The sequence below is a fragment of the Hyaena hyaena genome, unplaced genomic scaffold, assembly GCF_003009895.1.
Source record: "Hyaena hyaena isolate Hyena2069 unplaced genomic scaffold, ASM300989v1 scaffold_23, whole genome shotgun sequence".
NCBI lineage: Eukaryota > Metazoa > Chordata > Mammalia > Carnivora > Hyaenidae > Hyaena > Hyaena hyaena.
The window spans coordinates 765884-787832 of record NW_024080655.1 but is presented as its reverse complement, the minus strand read 5'-3'; the positions used below and the strand labels follow the sequence as shown (position 1 = coordinate 787832).

The 21949-nt window shown below is 38.2% G+C and overlaps 1 protein-coding gene across 2 annotated transcripts in view; it reads right to left on the bottom strand.

Moving 5' to 3' along the window:
- Nucleotides 1–21949, bottom strand: part of FNBP4 (formin binding protein 4) — a 38667-nt gene that overhangs the window by 12631 nt on the left and 4087 nt on the right. For both annotated transcript variants that reach the window (XM_039226738.1, XM_039226739.1), the window contains exons 3-14: nucleotides 20802–20938; nucleotides 20266–20452; nucleotides 17877–18024; nucleotides 17625–17745; nucleotides 15026–15364; nucleotides 13618–13828; nucleotides 10956–11077; nucleotides 9330–9434; nucleotides 7662–7795; nucleotides 6499–6686; nucleotides 473–783; nucleotides 200–344 (exon numbers count right to left, since the gene is read on the bottom strand). In XM_039226738.1, the coding sequence (XP_039082669.1) occupies nucleotides 200–344; nucleotides 473–783; nucleotides 6499–6686; nucleotides 7662–7795; nucleotides 9330–9434; nucleotides 10956–11077; nucleotides 13618–13828; nucleotides 15026–15364; nucleotides 17625–17745; nucleotides 17877–18024; nucleotides 20266–20452; nucleotides 20802–20938 (2148 nt within the window). The remainder of the gene's footprint in view (nucleotides 1–199; nucleotides 345–472; nucleotides 784–6498; nucleotides 6687–7661; nucleotides 7796–9329; nucleotides 9435–10955; nucleotides 11078–13617; nucleotides 13829–15025; nucleotides 15365–17624; nucleotides 17746–17876; nucleotides 18025–20265; nucleotides 20453–20801; nucleotides 20939–21949) is intronic.

The window sequence follows — 21949 nt, the reverse complement described above, 5'->3', positions numbered from 1 at the left end:
AAGTGCATAAGTGCACAGAAAACATTCTGGGAGGATTCATGTCAAACTGTTAATAGTAGTTTTTGTGACTGAAAGAAAAACATAGGAATTTTTGAAATAAAAAGCCTTCATATGGTATCTCAAAGCCTTTTATGACACCTAATTCTGAAAACAAAGACAGAATACATTCAGGAAAACATATTTTAATTGCAATGCTTACCTGTAGCTATAGCTGACTGGCTGTAGAGGACTGGAGAACTACCAATGGTAGCTGATCTCTGAACTACTGCATTACTAATTTCTGTGGCTTTTCTTTTTATAGCTTTAGTGGAAGGAGAACTAGACACAGCAGAATCAACTGAACTCTGAAACAGAAGAAAATCTAGTCAGTGGCTAAAAGCCCTAGTTAAACATCCTCTTCTAAAATAAAACATGGGGTCAGTCATGCCTCAGTCCCCAGAAACTCTTCAGAAAGCCAAAGAGCATTTCTCACCTGGCTAGTTACCACTGTGGTTTGTGTCGAAGGTTTCAATGGAGTATCCTCCTCTGTTCCTGGGGCAGGAGGCTCTTCACTTCCCTCATCCTCCATCTCTACCTCCTGGATCTCACCGTCCTCTACAGGAGGAGGGGGAGGGGGAGGGGGAGGAGGGGATTCTGGAGGTGGAGGTGGGGGTGGTGGCATTTCCAAAGGTAATGGAGGTTGAAGCACAGGCACATTTGACTGAAGAAGAGTCCAGAATGGAGTAAGTGGCATGAGTGATGAAGAAGAAACTTGGCCAGAAAAGGACTCTTTACAAAGAGAACCTATGAAAACAAACAGGAGTCAGGAAAAGGGCAGGACACAACCTCCACGGCTTACATTCACAGCAATGTTCAACTGACTAATGAGAAAATCAGACCCATAGGCATCAATTCTCTACAATTATAGTACTGAAATATTAAGCAATTCATCCATGGAAATGACATCCATGGAAAGACAAATTTATGAGCCCTGAGCCAGCACCTGCCTCAGCTGTTATATACTAGTATTGTTCTTTGGGCCCAAATTTATGGATGAATAAATTAACGACAGCACATCAATTCAATGAGAAATTTGGTAATCTGAACCTAAAGTTTCTTATTTAAAACATTCAGTTTCAACATATACAACTAGAAGGCAACACTCTGGGTCTTTTTTATTTCAAAAAAGAAGAGGGGAGTGAATAATGTACATTTGCAATTCTGACTCTATTTTTTAGTGAGTAGATAAATGATCGTGGATGACCCAGAGAAGTACCCATTCAAAACACCTGCTTTTATTAACTTGGGTCATTAAATTTTAAAAATCCATTTGTAAAGTGCTCTTGTCAACTCTTATCATTCCTCTGTACCTTTGTATGAATTACTTTTTCTAAATCACAGCAACACAAATCAAGGAGGGTAATTCTTTTTTTAATTTCTGTCATGAGAAATGGGAAATTTAGAAGAACAAATCTTCAAGGTAAAGGATAACAAAGTCAAACACAAAAGAGGTATTTGAAGATGCACAGGATCTTAAGTTGCTGCTGAAGTCTGAGTTAAGAAATTATAGCTGAAAAGCTGCAGGATCAGCTTTCCTCAAAGTTTGCAAAAGCCGGTTAATTACTGTCCTTTCTCTCCTGGGAAAAGCTTTAAAGGTTAGAGAAAATAGGAGGATATACTTACTTGTAGCCTTCCCCATCCCTCTTTATCGTCAATAGGGAAGTTTCACAATATATGGGACTATTAGATATATATCCCAGGAATGCTGAAGGGAATTTTCTCCCTAAAAATCATAGAATTTAGGAGTAGAAGAGATATGAGAAATCATCTAGTTCAACTCTAATTTCAAAGGTAATGAAACCCAGGAGGGAAATGACTTGCCCAAGATCATACAGCTGTCAGTGGCCAGGTATGACTCCTTGTCTCGTGATATTTTATCAAGAAGTCCTTGTGAAATACCAGGGGTCTAAGAGATATAGAAATCACAGTTAAATAAATCTCACTTCGGGGCACCTGGGTGGCTCAGTCAGTTAAGCGTCCCACTTCGGCTCTGGTCATGATGTCACGGTTTGCGGTTCATGGGGTTCAAACCCCATGTCTTGAACCTTGAGCCTACTAAGGATTCCGTGTCTCCCTCTCTCTGACCCTCCCCCACTCATGCTCTGTCTCTGTCTCAAAAATAAACATCAAGAAAAAAAAATTTTAATAATCCAAAATCTGACTTCTTATGGAATAGAGATCCAAATGCAATCATCTGTTAAATTTCACAGTCAAAAGTGGTGGTATAACCATATACCATAAACAAAAGGCTCTAGGACAAGGATAAAACCCTTTACCTTACTTGGCTCAAAAGATACCACACTGATTCTCAATAAGGTAAAACTTAAGCCATCATGAACCATTTGGCTTTTAGGATAGCTTTATTTTTTATGGAGCAGATAAAAATATTATACAAAAGATTTTAAGAATATGATTCACAAGGTTACTGTAATTATTTTGAAATGTTGCTTACTTAGTAATGAAGTACTGAAAGAAAAAAAAATTCACCAGAAAACAGAAATGCAGTTTTCCAGCTAATAGACTTCAAATGTCTCATTAAACTTTTTTATTTGGTCGTATCTAATGTGAATTTATACACTAAGCTTTAGATGAATAAAGTTTGGGCATGGCCAGGCAGTTTACTATATTACATAATAATAAAACATAAAAATTACATCAGAACTAAGGTAATATGTACTGAGGATTAATAATTCATCAAACTCCCTTCTACTAAACCTTCAACAACATCTGGTAGGTAAATGAGTAAGTTAAATTTCACATATTCTCCTCTAGAAGCATAATGCAACACAGAAATGTTTGTGATGGCAATGTGCTACTACACAAAGCAACTCAAGGAAATAAATGTTTCAAGATTAATAACGGGGTTTACAACCCCCAGCAAAGTTAATCAGAATAATAAATAATTAATTAAAACTGTGTAAATAAGGAGCTAAATTTAGCAGCAAACAAGGAGCATTTTTAATGTTTGAATCTCATACTAGGTTTGCTCAAAACATAAAAGCTGTGTCTTAACAATGATAATTTCCTTTAGCTTAAACACAAAGAACTTCAGTCCATCTTAGTTTAAATACCCACAGATGTCCTACTACATGATGCTTCTCTTTATTTCTAAATATAACCCAGTTAGATTTTGCCTTTTAAAAGACCATTTAAGTCTGAAATCCAAGGAGAGATTAAAGGTAAACACAGCTTTTGGGGCACCTGGGTGGCTTAGTCAGTTAAGTAGCCAACTTCGGTGCAGGTCATAATTTCCTTGTTCTTGAGCTCGAGTCCTGCATCAGGTTCTGTACTGAGGTCAGCCTGGAGGCTAGCTTTGGATTGTCTCCCTCTCTCTGCCCCTCCCCCTCTGAAATAGAAATGAACTGCAAAAAAATTTTAGTATGGAACTAGAGTGTACTATGCTAAGTGAAATTAGTCAGAAAAAGACAAACATATGACTTCACTCATATGTGAATTTAAGATACAAAACCAAGGCACCTGGGTGGCTCAGTCAGTTAAGCATCCAACTTTGGCTCAGGTCATGATCTCACTGTTTGTGGGTTCAAGCCCCACGTGGGGCTCTGCTGACAGCTAGTTCAGAGCCTGGAGCCTACTTCAGATTCTGTGTCTCCCCCTCTCTCTGACCCTCCCCTGCTCACGTGTCTCTCTCAGAAATAAATAAAACATTAAAAAAAAAGTCAGTTTAAAAATAAAGATACAAAACAGATGAACATAAGGAAAGGGAAGCAAAAATAATATAAAAGCAGGGAGGGGGACAAAACATAAGAGACCCTTAAATATTAAGAACAAACAGGGTTGCTGGAGGAGTTGTGGGCCTGGGGGGGAAGGGGGGGCTAAATGGGCAAGGGCCATTAAGGAAGACACTTATTGGGATGAGTGCTGGGTGTAATATGTAGGGGATGAATCACTGGATTCTACTCCTGAAATCATTATTGCACTATATGCTAATTTGATGTAAATAAAAAACATTTTTTTAAATTAAAAACATAAAGATAAACAGCATTTATCATATGCTAAGAGATTTGAAAACTACAGGCTCAGAATAGTGTGGGGGATACAAATTTTGCTCAAGTACCTATTGTTTTCTATGCATCTTTGTTTCTATTTATAGGTAAGCTTCCTTTACTGTTTTCCTATCTTTCTCTAAAGAAAAATTTTTTGCTTAGTATTCTGAACCAAGAGGCTAGTTTAGCAATTTAAAGCAAGAAGTTATCGTACAAATAATAGTTCCATTCTTAACCAAGAGGCCAGTTTTTGTACAAATAATAGTTCCATAGGCTTTTGAAAAGCAGCTACATTTAACCTAAGTGATAAAACCTAATGACAGACACAATAGATATCTTGAAATAGCACTCATCTTTAGAGACAGTATGTTAAATTCAAATAATGAACAAAGATTACAAATGAACAAAGTCTCAAACTTCTTTGCTCTCCACAGTATAGTAATTTTTCTTATTTAAAACATGGTTTTGACCACAACTGGGCTGACAAAGAATATATGTTAAATAAACTTTCTTTATAGGCTTAAAATAATGATCAGTATTGCCCTTAAATCCCCAAAACCTTAGTACAAGATTTGGGATTTATTTAGATCAAGATTATCAAGTTTTAATGGCTCTCATTAAAGAGGCTTAAGAATATAAACAGGTTTATCAGTGACTCTTTCCTACAGCATAATTGTCTTACTCAGATAGGAATGTCTCAAAGCCTTCCCTTATATACCCAGCTGTATGTGTCATCAACAAAGGGAGAAAATAATTCTAAGGTGTTTACAGAACACTTAAGTGTTGGTAATTCTAAAATACTCAGGTTCGTAACATACAAGAAAGGGACAATAGGCAGCAGTCAGGAGTGGAATCTCCTATCCAGAATCACCATCAAGCCTTCACTGGACTAATTTTAGATCACTAACTACTAAAAACCAAACATGATAAACCCGACTTATTAGACATATCTATCATTACTACCAAAAGAATGAGGAAAGTAATCAAAACAAAATCTGTTAAAATATTAAGTACCCTAGAACTCAGAAAATATATTTCTGAAATAGTTAGAATAAAACCACCCTTTGTGCAAAATTATCACTGTAGACAAATGTGGCTTTTTGTTTAGTGATCTGATAATCAAGCTATTTAGGAAATTAAAAGCATCTAACACTATCAGTTTCATTTGGTACATCAGAACTTTTTATTTGGGACCAGGGAGCAATAGAATACAAAACATCACTTCTGGTAAGCAGAGGACAAAAGAATTCAGCTATCCACTCCCTATGTTACCAACAAATTCCATGTCTTTATCTTCAAAGATTACTTTAAAAGCCAAATCACAGACTCCTGTTTCATGTACTATCATCTTAACAAATAGCTACCAGTTTTTTAGAATAAAAAAGGTTGCTAATCATAGCCTTAGCTATGCTTCACTATTCACTTATTTCTGTCATTCCAAGAACGGTGAATTTAGAGGGGGAAAAATGCATCTTCCACAATGTGGAAATCAAGCCACTCCTTTTTAAGGAAGGTCAGATCAACTAAGGAGCCATGAAAGCCTTTTAAAAACACGTATACAACAAAATAAGGCGCACCTGGGTGGCTCAGTTGGTTGAGTGTCCAACTCTTGATTTTGGTCATGATCCCAGGGTAACAGGATCGAGCCCCACACTGAGCTCCCTGCTCAGGGCAGAGTCTGCTTAATTCTCTCTTCTCCTCTGCCCCTCTCCCCAATGCTCAATAAATAAGTAAAAATAAATTACTGTATACAACGAAACTAAAGACCTCTAGGAGAACGTTAACTGGGTTGAGCCATCCTGACTGTTTTATACTAGAATATTATTGGCAATTTCCAATGATGATTTTGCTTCTCTGAAATAATGGTCCCAGTTTCATACTGTTTCTTCAAAACATTTTGATTTATAACAATCATACTTGGTGTAAGAATAGTGGAGTGGGAGAATGAGACTGCTAGAACTACAGACTAAGTTTTCTATAGAAAAACAAAACAAATCTATTATCACTCCACATAGATATTAACAACTCAGCTAATAGTTCCTTAACATTTCTGTTAGTGGATACACAGCTTTGTGGCGTAACAGAGTGGTTATAGGACAAACTTCTTGTTGTTAAGATCCACTTGGCTTTATTAAACGATTCCTCAATCAGGGAGCATCCTATCTAGCAAGAAGATGGAAGCTCCTATGATGGGACAATCTTTTAAAGATCAAAATGTACTGAATCATTTGACTTTTTAGCAAAGTCTGACATTAATAGTTGGCTGATTTCTAAGCAGTCAATGCCTTAGTTTTCTTCATTATTAACTGTCACATTTTTATGTTGAGCCATTATTTTTTAGCTAGCAATTTATGTTATGATTTGAATTACTTTCTTTTTATGGTACCAACTAACGCAAGTCATTTTTTCCTCCAAAATTATTTCTCTCCAATTAGTATAGGGTAAATTGTCCCACCTGTGGAATTCTCAGAGGACTCTGTAGAATTTGAATCAGTGCCAGTTTTGTCTTTCAAGGTCTGTTTAGGAAGAGTCTCGTCTCTACTTTCTTGTGCTTGGCTTTCTTCCTCCTCCTCCTCACCATCTGGGAACTCCCACTGAGACTCGCCCGACTGTTCGTTTACATAGAAATATCGTCTATGATCCCTAAATTACAAGAAAGAAAACACATGTTTTAAGACCCATTCTCCTATAAAGACACTTCCATTTGGTCCTGTCCCAGGACAGCAGTCTGCTCTCACAGGGACGAACCTCTTCTTAATGGACTGCTATTCACAAAGGCAACAAAGAGCTTTGACAATTGATGATGAAGAACCAAGGATAATTCAAAGCTATTTGCACTGCCCGCAGCTCTGTGAATACAGCCCTGAGCCCTTACTCCAACAGATGACTTAGAAAACGCCTCTCACATTTTGTTTTTTGCCAATGCTTAACAGGGTTTCAAGTTTCATTAACGAAGGGACTCAATCTCCTAGAACACTAATTTCCCTTCCAAAGAAGAGAACAACGAAGTTTGCGAAAGGTGACTCTTCCCCTCTTGGACCGTGGAATTCACATTTCATACTCTTGATATCAAACACAGTGAAAGCTAAAGAGAGGGAGAGGATCTGGGAGCTGAAAAATAAAAGAGCAAAGATTTCAAATAACGAAAAAAAAAATCAAGAAAAGCCAAATATAAAAAGAAATGTTTTCATCTGACCTGCTGGCAGAAGATAGTAATCTTGTTCTTCATTCACATCTTCTGGCACGAAGCTTTCCTTAACTTCACCGAGGTTAATCAGGAGTAGTTGCTTCCAGAGGTCCTGTAAAGCGCACAGAGCTCTCGCATGCGCTTAACCCCCAAGCCCGCCCTACTCCGTGCAACAACACTCTGGAGAGTAAAAACCAGCTTTGTCCATCTTGGGAAAAAATCCGTTACATGGAACACTTTAAACATTGCTTTTTGTTTCTCCGTGTGGCTGGCCCAAACTGTAAGTGCTTGCGGTGCTCTGCCTGCCCAGCACCGCTAACAGCAGCTGCTCTCAGTCTCCAGACAGGCTGTCATGTCGTCAGGTGGTGGTGATCACAAATCATGTCTGAGATGTCAAAGGTGAAAGGTGAAAAGGGGAGAAGAGTGCGTACCTGTCCCAGTGGCAGGACCAGCCTTTAGGAGTGGCGTTTATTTCATACTGTTTTAGTTGTTCTGCTGCATCCTGAAGTTTTCGTTTAAGGTAGTTCCCATTAAGAGCCCCTTCCCTCCAGTCTGCAATCCGAGTCTAGAATCAACAAACAGAGAAAGAAGTTAAAAACATGTTATATCAGGAGACCAAAGTAAACAGGACAGGTTTTCTGGTCCACAACCATACTACTATACTCTCACAAAAGGAGAACAGGCCAAAAACGCAAAGAAATACGGTCTTGTCTTAATTTCATAAAAAATCTTGTTTGCAGAGTTCTGAAAAACAAGATTGGACCCCAGTACATTTTTATACTGCCAGCACTCCAGTATCTGTGAAAATGTGTAGCAGTTTTATTTTTGCCCTTTGGACTCTATTAATTCCTCAGCAATTTTAGTTTCTGGTAGACAGTTCATTTGGTTCAGTAATCAAAAGCAAAGGCTCCATACTTCGGGAGGTCAGCTTCCTAGAGGAGTTCCTTACTGAATTCTATCCTACCACGTTGTAAACTACTCAGGTTGCAAAAGAACATAAAACTTTTCTGTTTGATATAAATCTTTTATTAGGATCCATGTTATTTAATCCATTTATTTATTTAATTTATATCCAAGTTAGTTAGCTTATAGTTCAGTGGAGATTCCAGTGCAATGATTCCAGGAGTAGAATCCAGAAATTCAGCCCCTACATATATTACCCAGTGCTCATCCCAACAAGTGTCTTCCTTAATGCCCCTGGCCCATTTTGCCCATCCTCCCAAACCACAACCCCTCCAACAACCCTCAGTTTGTTCTCTATATTTAAGGATCTTTTATGTTTTGTCCCCCTCCCTGTTTTTATATTATTTTTGCTTCCCTTCCCTTATGTTCATCTGTTTTGTATCTTAAATTCCACATATTAAGTCCTGTATTTGCCTTTCTCTAATTTCACTTAGCATAATACACTCTAGCTCCAACCACGCTGCAAATGGCAAGATTTCATTGTTTTTGACGGCTGAGTAATATTCCATTGTGGGTTTATGTGTGTATGTACACACACACATCATCTTTATCCATTCATCTATCAATGAACATTTGGGCCCTTTCCACAATCTGGCTATTGTTGATAGTGCTGCTGTAAACATTGGGGTGTATGTGCCCCTCTGAATCAGCATTTTTGTATAAAAATCTTTTTAAAAATAGAATACATGCCTATTGAAGGTGGTTCATCACACACAAAATCTTAGTATTTAAAGTTATATTTTGCTTTAGCTAATACATAGTTTTATTTCCTGGGTTGGTGGTTCAAATATGCACCAATGTTAAAAATTTTAATTTAGTGGCACCTGGGTGGCTTCAGTTGGTTAGTCAGCTGACTTTCGGCTTGGGTCATGATCTCACAGTTCCAGTGCAATGATTCCAGGAGTAGAATCCAGTGATTCATCCCCTACATATCCCCATGTCGGGCTCTGTGCTGACAGCTCAGAGGCTGGAGCCTGCTCCTGATTCTGTATCTCCCTCTCTCCCTTCCCCACTCATGCTCTGTCTCTCTCAAAAAATAAATAAATGTTAAAAAAAATTTAAGATTAAAACAAACAAATGCCTCACACATACAGCATTTTACTCAAAGACCAACTATACAAAAATGGCTGAATTACCTCAGTCTGTAAGAGCAGCACATGAAAGTTGGAGATGGACTGTCTATTAATGCCTAGGAATTCAAATTTACTTGTCAGGGTATTTGCCAGTTCTCCAATCTGAAACTGTAATGCAGGAAAGAAAAAAAAGAGGGAAATAAAATCAAATCAGCAACATTTTTGTATTATGTAAACTCTTTTGTTCTTAAACATACTAAAAAACCAGGTGTGCCTAGAAACAACCCTTCTTAAATAGCTGCATCTCAACAGTCATGAAAAAAAAAGTTATATAGAAATTTCCAATTTATGGTAAAATAATTCACATAACAAGTGATGATGACAAGCCTAGAGAAACTGAATGCATATATACTCAGAGACAACACAGAATTCAGGCGAAAATAAATGCTAAATGACGTAACTCGCAAACCATCATTTAATCATTACTAAATGCTTTTATCAGCTATACACTGAACAAAATTAATTCTCCCAGTCTCTTTCACATAGCTGTACACTAGCTAGTGACTAGATAAACTGTTTTAAGTCAAAAGAATATGCTATGTATTTTTTCCATCAGACCATCATTAAATAGCCACTATTTACACAGCCCAATTCTTGTGCCATTAGGCTAGAAATAAAACTGGAACCAAATGTGCCTTTATGTAAGGAAAAGTAGTGCACACAGGAATTAAATTTGTAACTTTTAGTCTCTTCAGTACTTCCAAACTACAAAAGCCTGCATGTAATACGGTATTAGTTTCCAATAAGGGCTTAACTTTAATTTTTTATTTATATTTTAACATTTACTTATTTTTGAGAGAGAGAGAGACGTGGGCAAGTGTTCACGGGTGGGGCAGAGAGGGAGACAGAGAATATGAAGTAGGCTCTGTGCTGACAGCAGAGACCCTGATATGGGGCTTGAAGTCATAAACCATGAGGTTATGACCTGAGCAGAAGTCAAACATTTAACCGACTGAGCGACCTAGGTGCCCCTTGAAGGCTTAACTTTGGAAAGAAAGCAATTAAAGCATTTAGAATTTATTTTTGGATAATTTCTCTACATCAAGTCAGTCTTATAATTCAGTGTTTCGGCCTGAAATATGACCTTTTCACATAACTAAATGATTTATATTTGGATAATAAAGATTACTTTACCACTTGCTAACAAAGAATGTAGTTTAATCGTTACCCAATTTAAAAATATTTGTCCAGGTGCCTGGGTGACTCAGTTAAGTGTCCAACTCTTGATTTCAGCTCAAGTCATGATCTCAGTTTGTAGGATAGAGCCCTACCTTGGGCTCGGCACTGCCAGTGTGGAGCCTGCTTGGAATTCTCTCTCTCTCTCTCTCTCTCTCTCTCTCTCTCCCTTGCTCACATACACACTCTTTCTAAAAACAAAAACAACAAACTTTAAAAATATTTGTCGGGGCACCTGGGTGGCTCAGGTAGTTAACTTTGGCTCAGGTCAGGATCTCATGGTTCTTGAGTTTGAACCACGGATCAGGCTCTCTGCTGTCAGTACAGAGACTGCTTCAGATCCTCTGTCTCCCTCTCTCTACTCCTTCTCTGCTTGGATGCTCTCTCTCTCTAAAATAAACATTAAAAATATATTTTTTTAAATTTATCTGTTAAGCCATATTAAATACATACTTTCAAATCTTGTTCTTCTTCTTTAGGTGCTGTTGGTACTTTGATCTTCTCTGGAGATTCTTCGACTTCCATCTCTTTGTCTGAATTCTCGTCTATTTTTTCTGAAGCGTCAGCACCAATTACTACAAAAGAAAACATATAAAATTAAATCAAAAGAACAGTACCAATATAGTATCCCATGTAACTTTTCTTACTCCTATAGTGGAGATATCTGAAAAAAAATTTTAATTATTTTTCTTTTGCTTGTGTCTTCCTTATTAAAGAAACTGTAATAACTTACCCACCTGTCTTTATAAAGCCAAAAAACTTTATCCTCTATAATCCCACTTCTTAAAATGTCTACAAATAACACAATCTGTTTTACCACTTTATCCTGTAGTCTTTAGTTTCCCTTTCCCATTTATCTATTTATCTTTTCTAATCTATTACAGGATACCATTGCTTCAGTTACTTATAAAAGCTAGGTATCAAAGCTGGGATACATAAGGGTTCTTCACAAACTGTGCTTTTAAAAAAAGGGTTTCACTATTCAGAGCAGAATTTATTTTTAACTACCTGATAAACTCCTTTCTGAACCGGTTAAGACCTGCAGACAATCTATATTGAACCCAACTACTCTTCTGGTTGTTGAGGTGTCTTAGTGGGAAACTTCAAAAGAGAACAGGTTTACCATCAACTTAAACAGAGTAAAAGATGTGACCTCTGTTCTGTTTGCTTACCACCTAGATGTTTGCTTATCAAACTAGTCCACATATACGGTGTAAATCTTTCTGTCATAAGGCTATCAAGTGATTTTTTTAAAAAATAACCAAACTTAAATACTTTTTCTTGACTGGTTAATCTTTGATCTAAAGAATGTGACTTTTAACATCACCTTTCATTAGCCTAAAAGTTTATATTAAGTACTTAACCTTACCATGTAATGGCCTTACTCTTTTCAGTATTAATAGTCTTTCTGCATTTTCAAATTGTTTGAAACCAAATCTCTCTCCCACTTAGGAGTTTATAGATATCTTGTATATTAGATATCTTACATTTGCTGGCAGGTACACAGAATTTAACAATTTAAAGCACCACTAGTGCTCTATGACTTTTGACCATTTCAAAGAGCCATTAGATAGGATCTACCGAGTTAAAATGAACATACACCATGACCTAACCTATCACAAGGAATCTATATATACTGAGATATATATTACGGCATTGTTTCTATTGTGAAGTACCGTAAAAAATGTATATAACAAATATAAAGAATGAAATGAGCACTCAAGTAACTACAGTCCAGCTTAATGCAAGACTATCACTGGCACTTCTGAAGTTCACAGTGCCTCTGCCACCACACCCACACCAGACATAATCTCTACCCTAATGGTGTAAGTACCTTGTTTTAGTTTCATCATGGATAGATCCTTACGTACAATATTTCCTACCTATCTTCCAACTTCTATAGAGAGAATACTAACATATGCATTCTCCTGTGGCTTTTTATATTCACCACTACTGTGTCTTAGATTCACTTTAATGCATATTAACTGTAGATCATTAATTTTTTTCACTGCTGCTTAGTATTCAATTTCAAGAACACACTAGGATTTACCCATTCTACCTTGGGTGGTCACCTGAAGAACTTGCTGGTATTACTGGATAATACAAATGCAGTATTACTTTTAATAGAGAAACATGGACACAACTTTAATGTCCACTGATGAGGAAGAATTAAATGAAAATATCTATACTACTTAGTGGTTAAAAACAGTAACTTTAAACACTTTAAGTATGTTTAGCAATCCACGTGGTTAATCTCCCCTATGGCAAATATTACACATGCACATTACACAACTACATATGAATACAGAGGAAGAGGTCTGGAAGGATATAGGGAAAGGACAGAAAAAATGGACTTCAGAGACAGGAATGCAAACAGGGAAAGGATAAAAGGGGACTTTAAAATTTCCACTTCATATTCTTATATGGTTGACTGAAAAGAAAAAATTCCAACAAGGATGTCTGCATTTGCTTATTACTGCCTTTTTGTTTACTTGTTGTATCTTAACCATAACCTATAAAGGCATCTTTGGTTAAGTACACTAAACTAAGGTCTGGTGCTCAAATCTTACTGCTAATTTTCCACTCAAGAATTAGGGCCAAATGGAGATTAAAATATTAGAGTTCTATTAACAGACTGGAAAGATGCAGCAGGATCTCTTCTATGTTATTCTGAACAGAAATAAGTTGAGCTCTCATGAAAGGAAAAATCTATCTAAATAAACAACCAGAGGCTGGGCAACTTATACACGGAGAGAGCAGAGGAAGCTGGGCTTGGCAGAGGTAATCCTTGCCTGCCTTGCTTACAAACTGGAAACAGTGAGCTAAGGAGAGCCCATGGACTTAATACAGATCAAGGCAATTACTTTAAAAAGGGAGTGAATCTTGTTTTCCTGTTTTTGAGGGAGAGGTAGTCCCCAATCATAGTGAATCCTCCACCCAAGGATTTTCAGAGAGAGGAAAAGGAGAGAAGTGAAAGGAAGCTCCCTTTCCAGCACTTCCATAAAAGGGTACAAGTGCTACCTTCTTCTTGTTGAAAAGGGAACAAAAGAAGGCTAAGAAGAATTTCCCCTTTGTATGTTTCAACTCTGAAAGTTTAACATAAAACATGAATTACCAGTTTCTCCATTTTCTGGAGTCTCTCGTCCAGTTTTGCTAGAACTCCGGCTAGTAGATTCTGGACTGGTAGCTCGAACAAACATCTTCCATTTCCCCCTTTTAGACATAAGTCTACGCATTCCATCCTGGGATGCTGGCTGGCTGATGTCAGAACGTGGACTAGACCCTGACACACTACCATCTCCTTCCTCCAAGGCTCGTAACTCTGCCTATGATGAATATGACAACAAAGTTAGAGTGTTATTACCTGTTCATCAGCATTTAAGCATTTGTGACAACAAGAATGATAACCGTGCATTATCAGAATTAAAATCCTTTGAGGGCAGGAAGTATTTAATACATTTTTTCCATCAGAGCCAAACATTATGCTTGTTACTCAGTGAACACTTATTCATGACTGTAGTTAACAAATACCAATTTGAAAGGGAAAAGGTTCTGAAGATCCACTAAGAGGCAAATTTTCCAGTATACGAACACAAAGTCTAAGGTAGCTTGTCCCTCTCTAATAGCTTCTAGCTTTTTAAAAGGGGGAAAGCTTTAAGGAGATATTTCTATTATTAACACCTGTTACGTTTTTGCTTCATACTCCAAGCAGCAGATGAAACTGTATCAAGAAAAATCAGGGCAGGGGCACTTGGGTGGCTCAGTCAGTTAAGCATCCAACTCTTGGTTTCGGCTCAGATTATGATCCCGTGGTCACGGGATCGGGACCTGTGTGGGGGTCCATGCTGAGCGCTGTCAAGCCTGCTTGAGATTCTCTCCCTCCCTCTCCCTGGCTCAGTCACCCTCTCTCTCAAAAATAAACAAACAAACATTAACAAAAAGAAAAAGAAAAAAGAAAAATCGGGGCAGAAAAGAGTAAAAATCTGCTTCTCAATCAGGAAAATTTCCTGAGGACCATCTTTTTTTTAAAGGAAAACACATGAAATTATGAGTCCCTCTTAACCTATTACCTTACAAGACCCACTTAGCTATTTAGTAAAAGGTGAAAGACTTATGTCATCTGAAGAGAAACCAGAGTGCACTGAACTATTTAAACAATGCCACTCAGGTTGCCACTAAAGTCAACCTGTACTTTAAAAACCAAGTTATCACCAAATGTACTTTACAATGCTCATTTGTTAAGAAGCTAAACCAAAGACAGTCATTATTCACTATATCCAGCTATTATTAAATCAGAGCATGGTCAGTCTTTATTAGTTGTCAACCATCAAAAGCATCATCAGGAACCAAGAGAACTACAACTCCACAGTTCAAGTTTTTATTGCAAAAACTTAAAAGATATGTAGACAAAAGGCTGAGAAAAACAAAACCCCAATAACAGCTTGTAAACTGAGCACAATGACCCTAGAGTGTGATAGTAATATAGGGGGAAAATGTACTTAATAAAAACTTCAGAAACTTACTTTTTTTCTTTCCAAAACGAGCTCCAGTTCAAGGGTATCTTGTTCCTCTTCCTCTTCGCTTTCTCCAGATTGAACAACACTGCAAAGATCTTCCTGAGAAGGGTCTTCCATGTTGTCTAACGTGATTTCCTGTGGCTTTACTATTGTTGCTGCTTCTTCTGTTGTACTTGTTTCTTTCACTTCTGAAACTGGTTCTGCTTCTTTACAAATTACTTTTCTTCTCCATCTCTCTTCTTCTTCTTTTATTCCCTCAGGCAGCAAAGGAGCAAGCAGTGATGCTGCCACCCCTTTCTTCTCCTCCTCACTATTTGAGAGAGCCTGAATTCCTTCATTTACTTCCTATAATAAACAATCTTATTTATTTTTCAAATAAAAAATTTTTTAAAAACTTCACCAGATTACGTATTCAACTGTTCATGCTAAAAACGACTGTTTCTCAATCACTGCATATTAATTTATTTATGAAAGTGGGGGAGGGGCACAGAGAGGGGGAGACAGAGAATCCCAAGCAGGCTCCCCACACCACTGTTAGCAGAAAGCACGACACAGCACAATCCCATGAACTGCAAGATCATGACCTGAGCAGAAACCAAGAGTCGGACATTTAACTGACTGAGCCAGCCACCCAGGCACCTCAACCACTGGATATTCTTAAAAACCACTGATTACCATATAGTATATATGTTTGTGCTGTTTTCCTAACAAGTGTAAAATGCAAACATTGTTGCTTGAGGAAAGCGGTGTTTGAACTAGAACCTAGTTCTGGGTGGGATTCACACATACCTTTCCATCTATTCTCTCATGTCAAAAGGCAGGTTAGCAAGAAGCAGATTTAAATAATTAAATAAGATCTAAGTTTTGTCAGGTCAGCTAACTGGATACACCTCCACCCTCTTCTGTAAGATGACATAACCTCACGGGTATGTTAGGAAAGTAATGAAAAGTAAAATGTTATAACTTAAATTGCTCATTTCCACCTCAAAAGAAAAATAGTCTACCTCCCTCCTGGAGTTGTAAAAACCAAATTATTCCGAAAATATTTATGTATGTATGTATTTTTAAGTAGGCTCCACACCCTGAGAGCCTAGGGCTTGGACACACAACCTTGAGACCAAGAGTCACATACTCTACGAACTGAGCCAGCCTGTTGCCCCCTAAAAATACATATTACTATGTACCTCCCATTTAAACCCATTATTTAAAAATTCAAGATACTTGGGGCTCCTGGTGGCTCAGTTGGTTAAGCAACGGACTTTGGCTTAGGTCATGATTTCACAATTCCTGAGATTGAGCCCCACATCAGGCTTTGAGCTAACAGCTCAGAACCTACTCAGGATTCTATGTCTCCCTCTCTGTCCCTTGTGCTGTCTCTCTCAAAAATAAGTGAACATTTTAAAAAAAAAAATTAGGGGCGCCTGGGTGGCTTAGTCGGTTAAGCGTCCAACTTTCGCTTAGGTCATGATCTCGCGGTTCGTGGGTTCGAGCCCCGCGTCGGGCTCTGTGCTGACTGCCAGCTCGGAGCCTGGAGCCTGTTTCAGTCTGTGACTCCCTCTCTCTCTGACCGTCCCTTGCTCACGCTGTCTCTCTCTCCCTCTTAGAAATAAATAAAACATAAAAAATAAATAAATAAATAAAAATTAAAAATTCAAGATATGGGGAGCCAGGGTGGCTCAGTGGGTTGAATGTCTGACTAGATTTTGGCTCAGGTCATAAGCCCATTGCTGGGCTTCTCGTGGAGTGTAGAGCCTGCTTAAGATTCATTCTCTCTTTCTCTCTGCTCCTCTCCCCTAGACAGACTCTCTCAAATAAAAAAATAAATAAAATTAAAAATTAAATTCAACACACTTGCCGTAGAATACTTTTCTTACTGATGAGGCTATAGAAATGCTCATTTTACTAGCACTTTCATGCCATGAAGCAGGAGCAGAAGAAGAAAGAGAGTATCTCAAGGTGACTCCATGGCTCAACCCCAGGAGCCTGAGGCCATGAAACGAGCTGAAATCAAGAATCAGACACCCAGGTGCTCCAATAGCTTTTAGTTTTTAAGGTACCTTATATTTTACTTAAACCAATACAAAACAAACTTATGTGGGCTCCCAAAATAGAGCTATTCTGAACTAGAGAAGGATATTTGAAGCCCTGCCTGCTTGGCTGCTCCCACATCTGTTTCATGATGACCCAATGAGTCTCTGTGGCACCCCAAAACTCCGTTAAGAACCACTGAAGTGGGTAACTGTTATAAAAGCTACACATTAAACATAAACATTATGTTTAAGGTTTAAGAAACAATATTTATCCTATTTCACATCTGGTTGTAAAATGGTAACAGATGGCTTCTATACCTGTGCCAGAGCAACAGTCAAGTTCTTTAAATTTAAAATACGCAAGTAAGGGGCACCCGGACGGCTAGGTCGGTTAAGTGTCCGACTCTGGATTTCAGCTCAGATCATGACCTCACAGATCGTGGGTATGAGTCCCCTGTAACAGCCTGCTTGGGATTATCTCTCCTCTCTCCCTGCCCACCCTCCCACTCAAAATAAATAATCATTTATAAACAAATAAGCAAGCAAGCAAGCAAGCGAGATGTTTTAACTCTCACCTTTTTAACTTCTCGCTTGGCTATGACTTGTCCGCTTTTACTACTGGAAACAGAAACATTCTTCTCCTTTGTATACACGTCTGTATTAACCACAAAACTAGCTTCGGCACCTGTTACAGAACTGGAAAAAAAAAAAAAAGATTATATATATGTAAATATACACTTAGCAAGAGAAACAAAAGGCAAATATTATCAACAAAAGAAAGACTCTAACTTCCTTCTAGGTAATTTCTTCTGCAAGTCTATTCTTACCTGGGCTGGTAATGCTGTAATCCCTGTACCTGGGTGGCAAGATACTGGGGTAACTCCCAAGTCACTTCATTTGTTTGTGTGTTCCAATAGTAATAGCATCCTGTGTTCTCATCCCAGACTTCCTGCCAATCTCCCATCTCAATTCCAACTAGAAGAAAGTAAACCACAAATTTCTCGTCAACAAAACTAAAAGAAAACCTACTGAATAGGGTAAGATATTTGCTAATGATATATCTAATAAAGGGCTAATATCCAAAATATATAAAGAACTTGTTCAACTCAACAACCAAAAAACAAATAATCCAGTAAAATAAAAATGAGTGGAACACATGAACAGACATTTTTCCAAAGAAAACATCCAATGGCCAACAGACACAAAGAGATGCTCAACATCACTCATCATTAGCGAAATGAAAATCAAAACACAATGAGGTTATCACCTCACACCTGTCAGAATGGCTAAAATCAGAAACACAAGAAACGTTTGGGAGGATGTACAGAAAAAGCAACCCTCCCTGCACTGTTGGTTGGAATGCAAACTGGTGCAGCCACTGTGGGAAACTGTACGGAGGTGCCTCAAAATACTACAAATATGGGCACCTGGGTAACTCGATTAAGTGTCGGACTCTCGGTTTTGGGTCAGGTCATGATCTTATGGCTTCATGGGATTGAGCCCTGTGTTGGGCTCTGTGCAGACAGTGCGGAGCCTGCTTTGGGATTCTCTCTCCCCCTCTCTGCCATTTCCGGGCTCACCAGCACACGCACAAACACCATCTCTCTCTCAAAATAAACAAACATTAAAAAAAAAAAAAAAAACAAAAAAACTACCCTACAATGTAGTAATTGCATTACTCGGTATTCAACAAAAAAATATAAACGCTAATTTGAAAGGATAGATGCACGCCTATGTTTACTGCAGCATGATCTACAACAGACAAAATTATGGAAGCAGCCCAAGTACCTATCTACAAATGACAAAGAAATGTTATATGCACAATGGCATATTATTCGGCCATAGAAAAGAATGAAAGCTTGCCATTTGTAACAATGCAGATAGAGCCAGAGAGTATAATGCTAAGCAAAGTCAGAGAAAGATAGATACCATATGATTTCACTCATGTGGAATTTAAGAAAACAAATGAGCAAAGGGAAAGAAAAAGAGAAATAAATCAAAAAAGACTTTTAACAGTAAAGGACAAACTGATGATTACCGGGGGGGGGGGGGGGGGGGGGGGGGGGGGGGGGGACGGGTGAAATCAGTGATGGGTATTAAGAATTGCACTTATGACGAGCACAAAGTAATGGATAGTATTGTTGAATTACTATATTGTACACGTGAAACTAATAGAACACTGTATGTTAACCGTACTGGAATTAAAATAGAAAATAAAAAAAAGAAGTTTAAATTTCTCCACAAATCTCACTTTATACCCCATCAGCTCTAAAGCCCTTAACAATCTAATACAAAGTTCCTCGACTTTAGTAACATTACCGTTTGGGCTGGACAGTTCTTTGTTTTGGTGAGGGTAGTCCTATGTAGTGTTTAGCATCTTGGAGTCTACCCACTAGGTGCACTAACAGTTCCCCAGCCTTTGTTGTAACAACCAAGTATGTCTTCAGACATTGTCGAATATCCCCTGGAGGTCTAAATCCTCCCTCCCAAATCATCTTTGCACACATAGCTTAAGAATGCAGTTTGACAAGGGCACCTGGGTGGCTCAGATGGTTGAGCGTCCGACTTCAGCTCAGGTCATGATCTCACAGTTTGTGGGTTTGGGCCCTGCGTCGGGCTCTGTGCTAACAACTTGGGAACCTGGAGCCTGCTTCGTATTTGGTGTCTCCACCCCTCTCTCTGCCCCTCCCTCACTCTCTAAAATAAATGTTTAAAAAAAAAAAAAAAAGACTGAAAGAATTTTTATTTTATTTATTTTTTAAGGATTCTGAAGTTTTGTGGGTTTTTTAATGTTTATTTTTGAGGGGGGTGGGAGGGACAGAGAAGGAGGGAGATAGAGGATCCCAAGCAGGCTCTGTACTGACAGCACAGAGCCTGACACAGGGCTCGAACCCATGAACCATGAGATTATCACCTGAGCCAAACTTAGATGCTTAACTGACTGAGCCACTCAGATGCCCCCAAAAAAAGAATCTTTAAAATAATAGCTTTACTGATTCGGATTCTGTTGTCTCCCTCTCTCTGCCCCTCCTCTGTTCATACAAATAAACAAACATTAAAAAAATAAACATAAAATAAAGGCTTAAATTATTCAGTTGGCATAAAACTGCAACTGGTTACAAGTCTGCTAAAGCATATGCGCTTTCATCTTTGGAAATTTCAATACCTAGACCACCTTTGAAGATTGCACTTCAGACTTCTTAGTACCAAACTTACCTCCTGCCAGTGAACACTGAGTATCATATTGCCACCCTGCTGTCTGAGTGGAGTCTGTTCCATTTGAAGTAGCAGAAGAAAGGGCAGATGTTGCTGATTCCTTTGGCTCTGGTCGAGGCGGAGTTGGAGGTGGGGCAGAGGCTCCTACAGGAGCAGCAGGCTGAGGAGCTGTTATAGCATCAATTTCCTTTAGTGTGGAAACAGTAACAAATACATTAATAATCTCAAAACCAAAACACTGAGAAACTGACAATCACCGTAAGAAATTCTACACAATCAGTTCTCAGCTTCTAAAATCAAAACTCTCACTTTCCTATTACATAAAAGTTCCCCAAAGCCTTTAAAGCTCCATTGTCCTCCATTTTGTAACCTTTACAAAAAGAAATGACCGTGATAGGGAGGGACTAAGAAAGAGAGATAGAAGGGGAGAAAAAAAGAACACAGAAACACTGAGACTGACAAGCAGGCTAAACACTTGAGATCCAGGTCCCAAAGTGGCTTCAGCAGCTAAAAACCCAAACAAAAGTACCACTAACCGCTAAGAAGTTGGCCAAAGTACTATCAATATCGGATGACTGGTTTCCATTTGTCTCTTTGGACTGTGCTGGTTTCTCTGAAACATCACTCTCATCATCATCACTGTCAGCATATGCACCAAGTAAGCACAGACCTCCTAGAAACAAAATGGTAAATGTTAGCAACAATGCCAGTACGCACCAGGAAGAAAAATGACACTGTTCTTCAGTTTACATTTCATTTACTTACAGATTAAAACACAGCCTCAAAATAAATCATCACTGAACTATCACAGAGGTAGAAATTATAATATGCATTTAGAGTGAATGAAGTCATCCACAACTACTTGATCTCCTTCTCAAAACACATAATCATTCAACCTCATCCTCTTTCAAAATAGCACATAGTAAATCCTGATTTTAGAATTCGTAGGGATGCCTGAGTGGCTCAGTTGGTTAAGTGTCCAACTCTTGATTTCGCCTCAGGTCATGATCTTGTGGTTCATGGGATTGAGCCCCAAACTGGGCTCTGTATTGACAGCTTGGAGCCTGCTTGGGATTCTGTCTCCCTCTCCCTCTGCCCCCACCCTGCTTGTGCCTGTTCTCTATCAAAAATAAATAAACATTAAAAAAAAAAAAGGAATTTGTTAATTTATGTGCCCATCTGAAACAAGAAAGCCAATTAGGGTTTAGTAGATGAAACAGAGATTTTCAATCTAAACATCTTTTCCAGTGATTTTTCCTCAAACGAGAAGGGACTAATTACAATGGAATTCAAAGTGCTAGAACCAAAACAAAAACTCAGCCAGAATCAATCATCAATGTCTTCCTCAAACTCCAGAGGTATCAGATAAAGCCTCTGTAATGCTATGAATGCCATTTCCTTTTGCCCGACCTGTTGTAATGACCTGTTGCCATTACAGCGTTACAATTAAGCAAGCACATAATCTCTTTTTACCTACCATTTTATTATAATAGGTACATTAAATGTTAAACTCCAGCCAAACTTTTCAGCTATCACTAAGACTAAATTTCTCAGGGTCTGGCAATAGTCTATGTTCTCCATAAATATTTGGTAAATGAACAGACTTATCAGGAAGTAAAATCTAGTTGTATCATAATTCCATAAATGAACTCATGAGAGCACCTAAAAGTACACATTAGGTTGC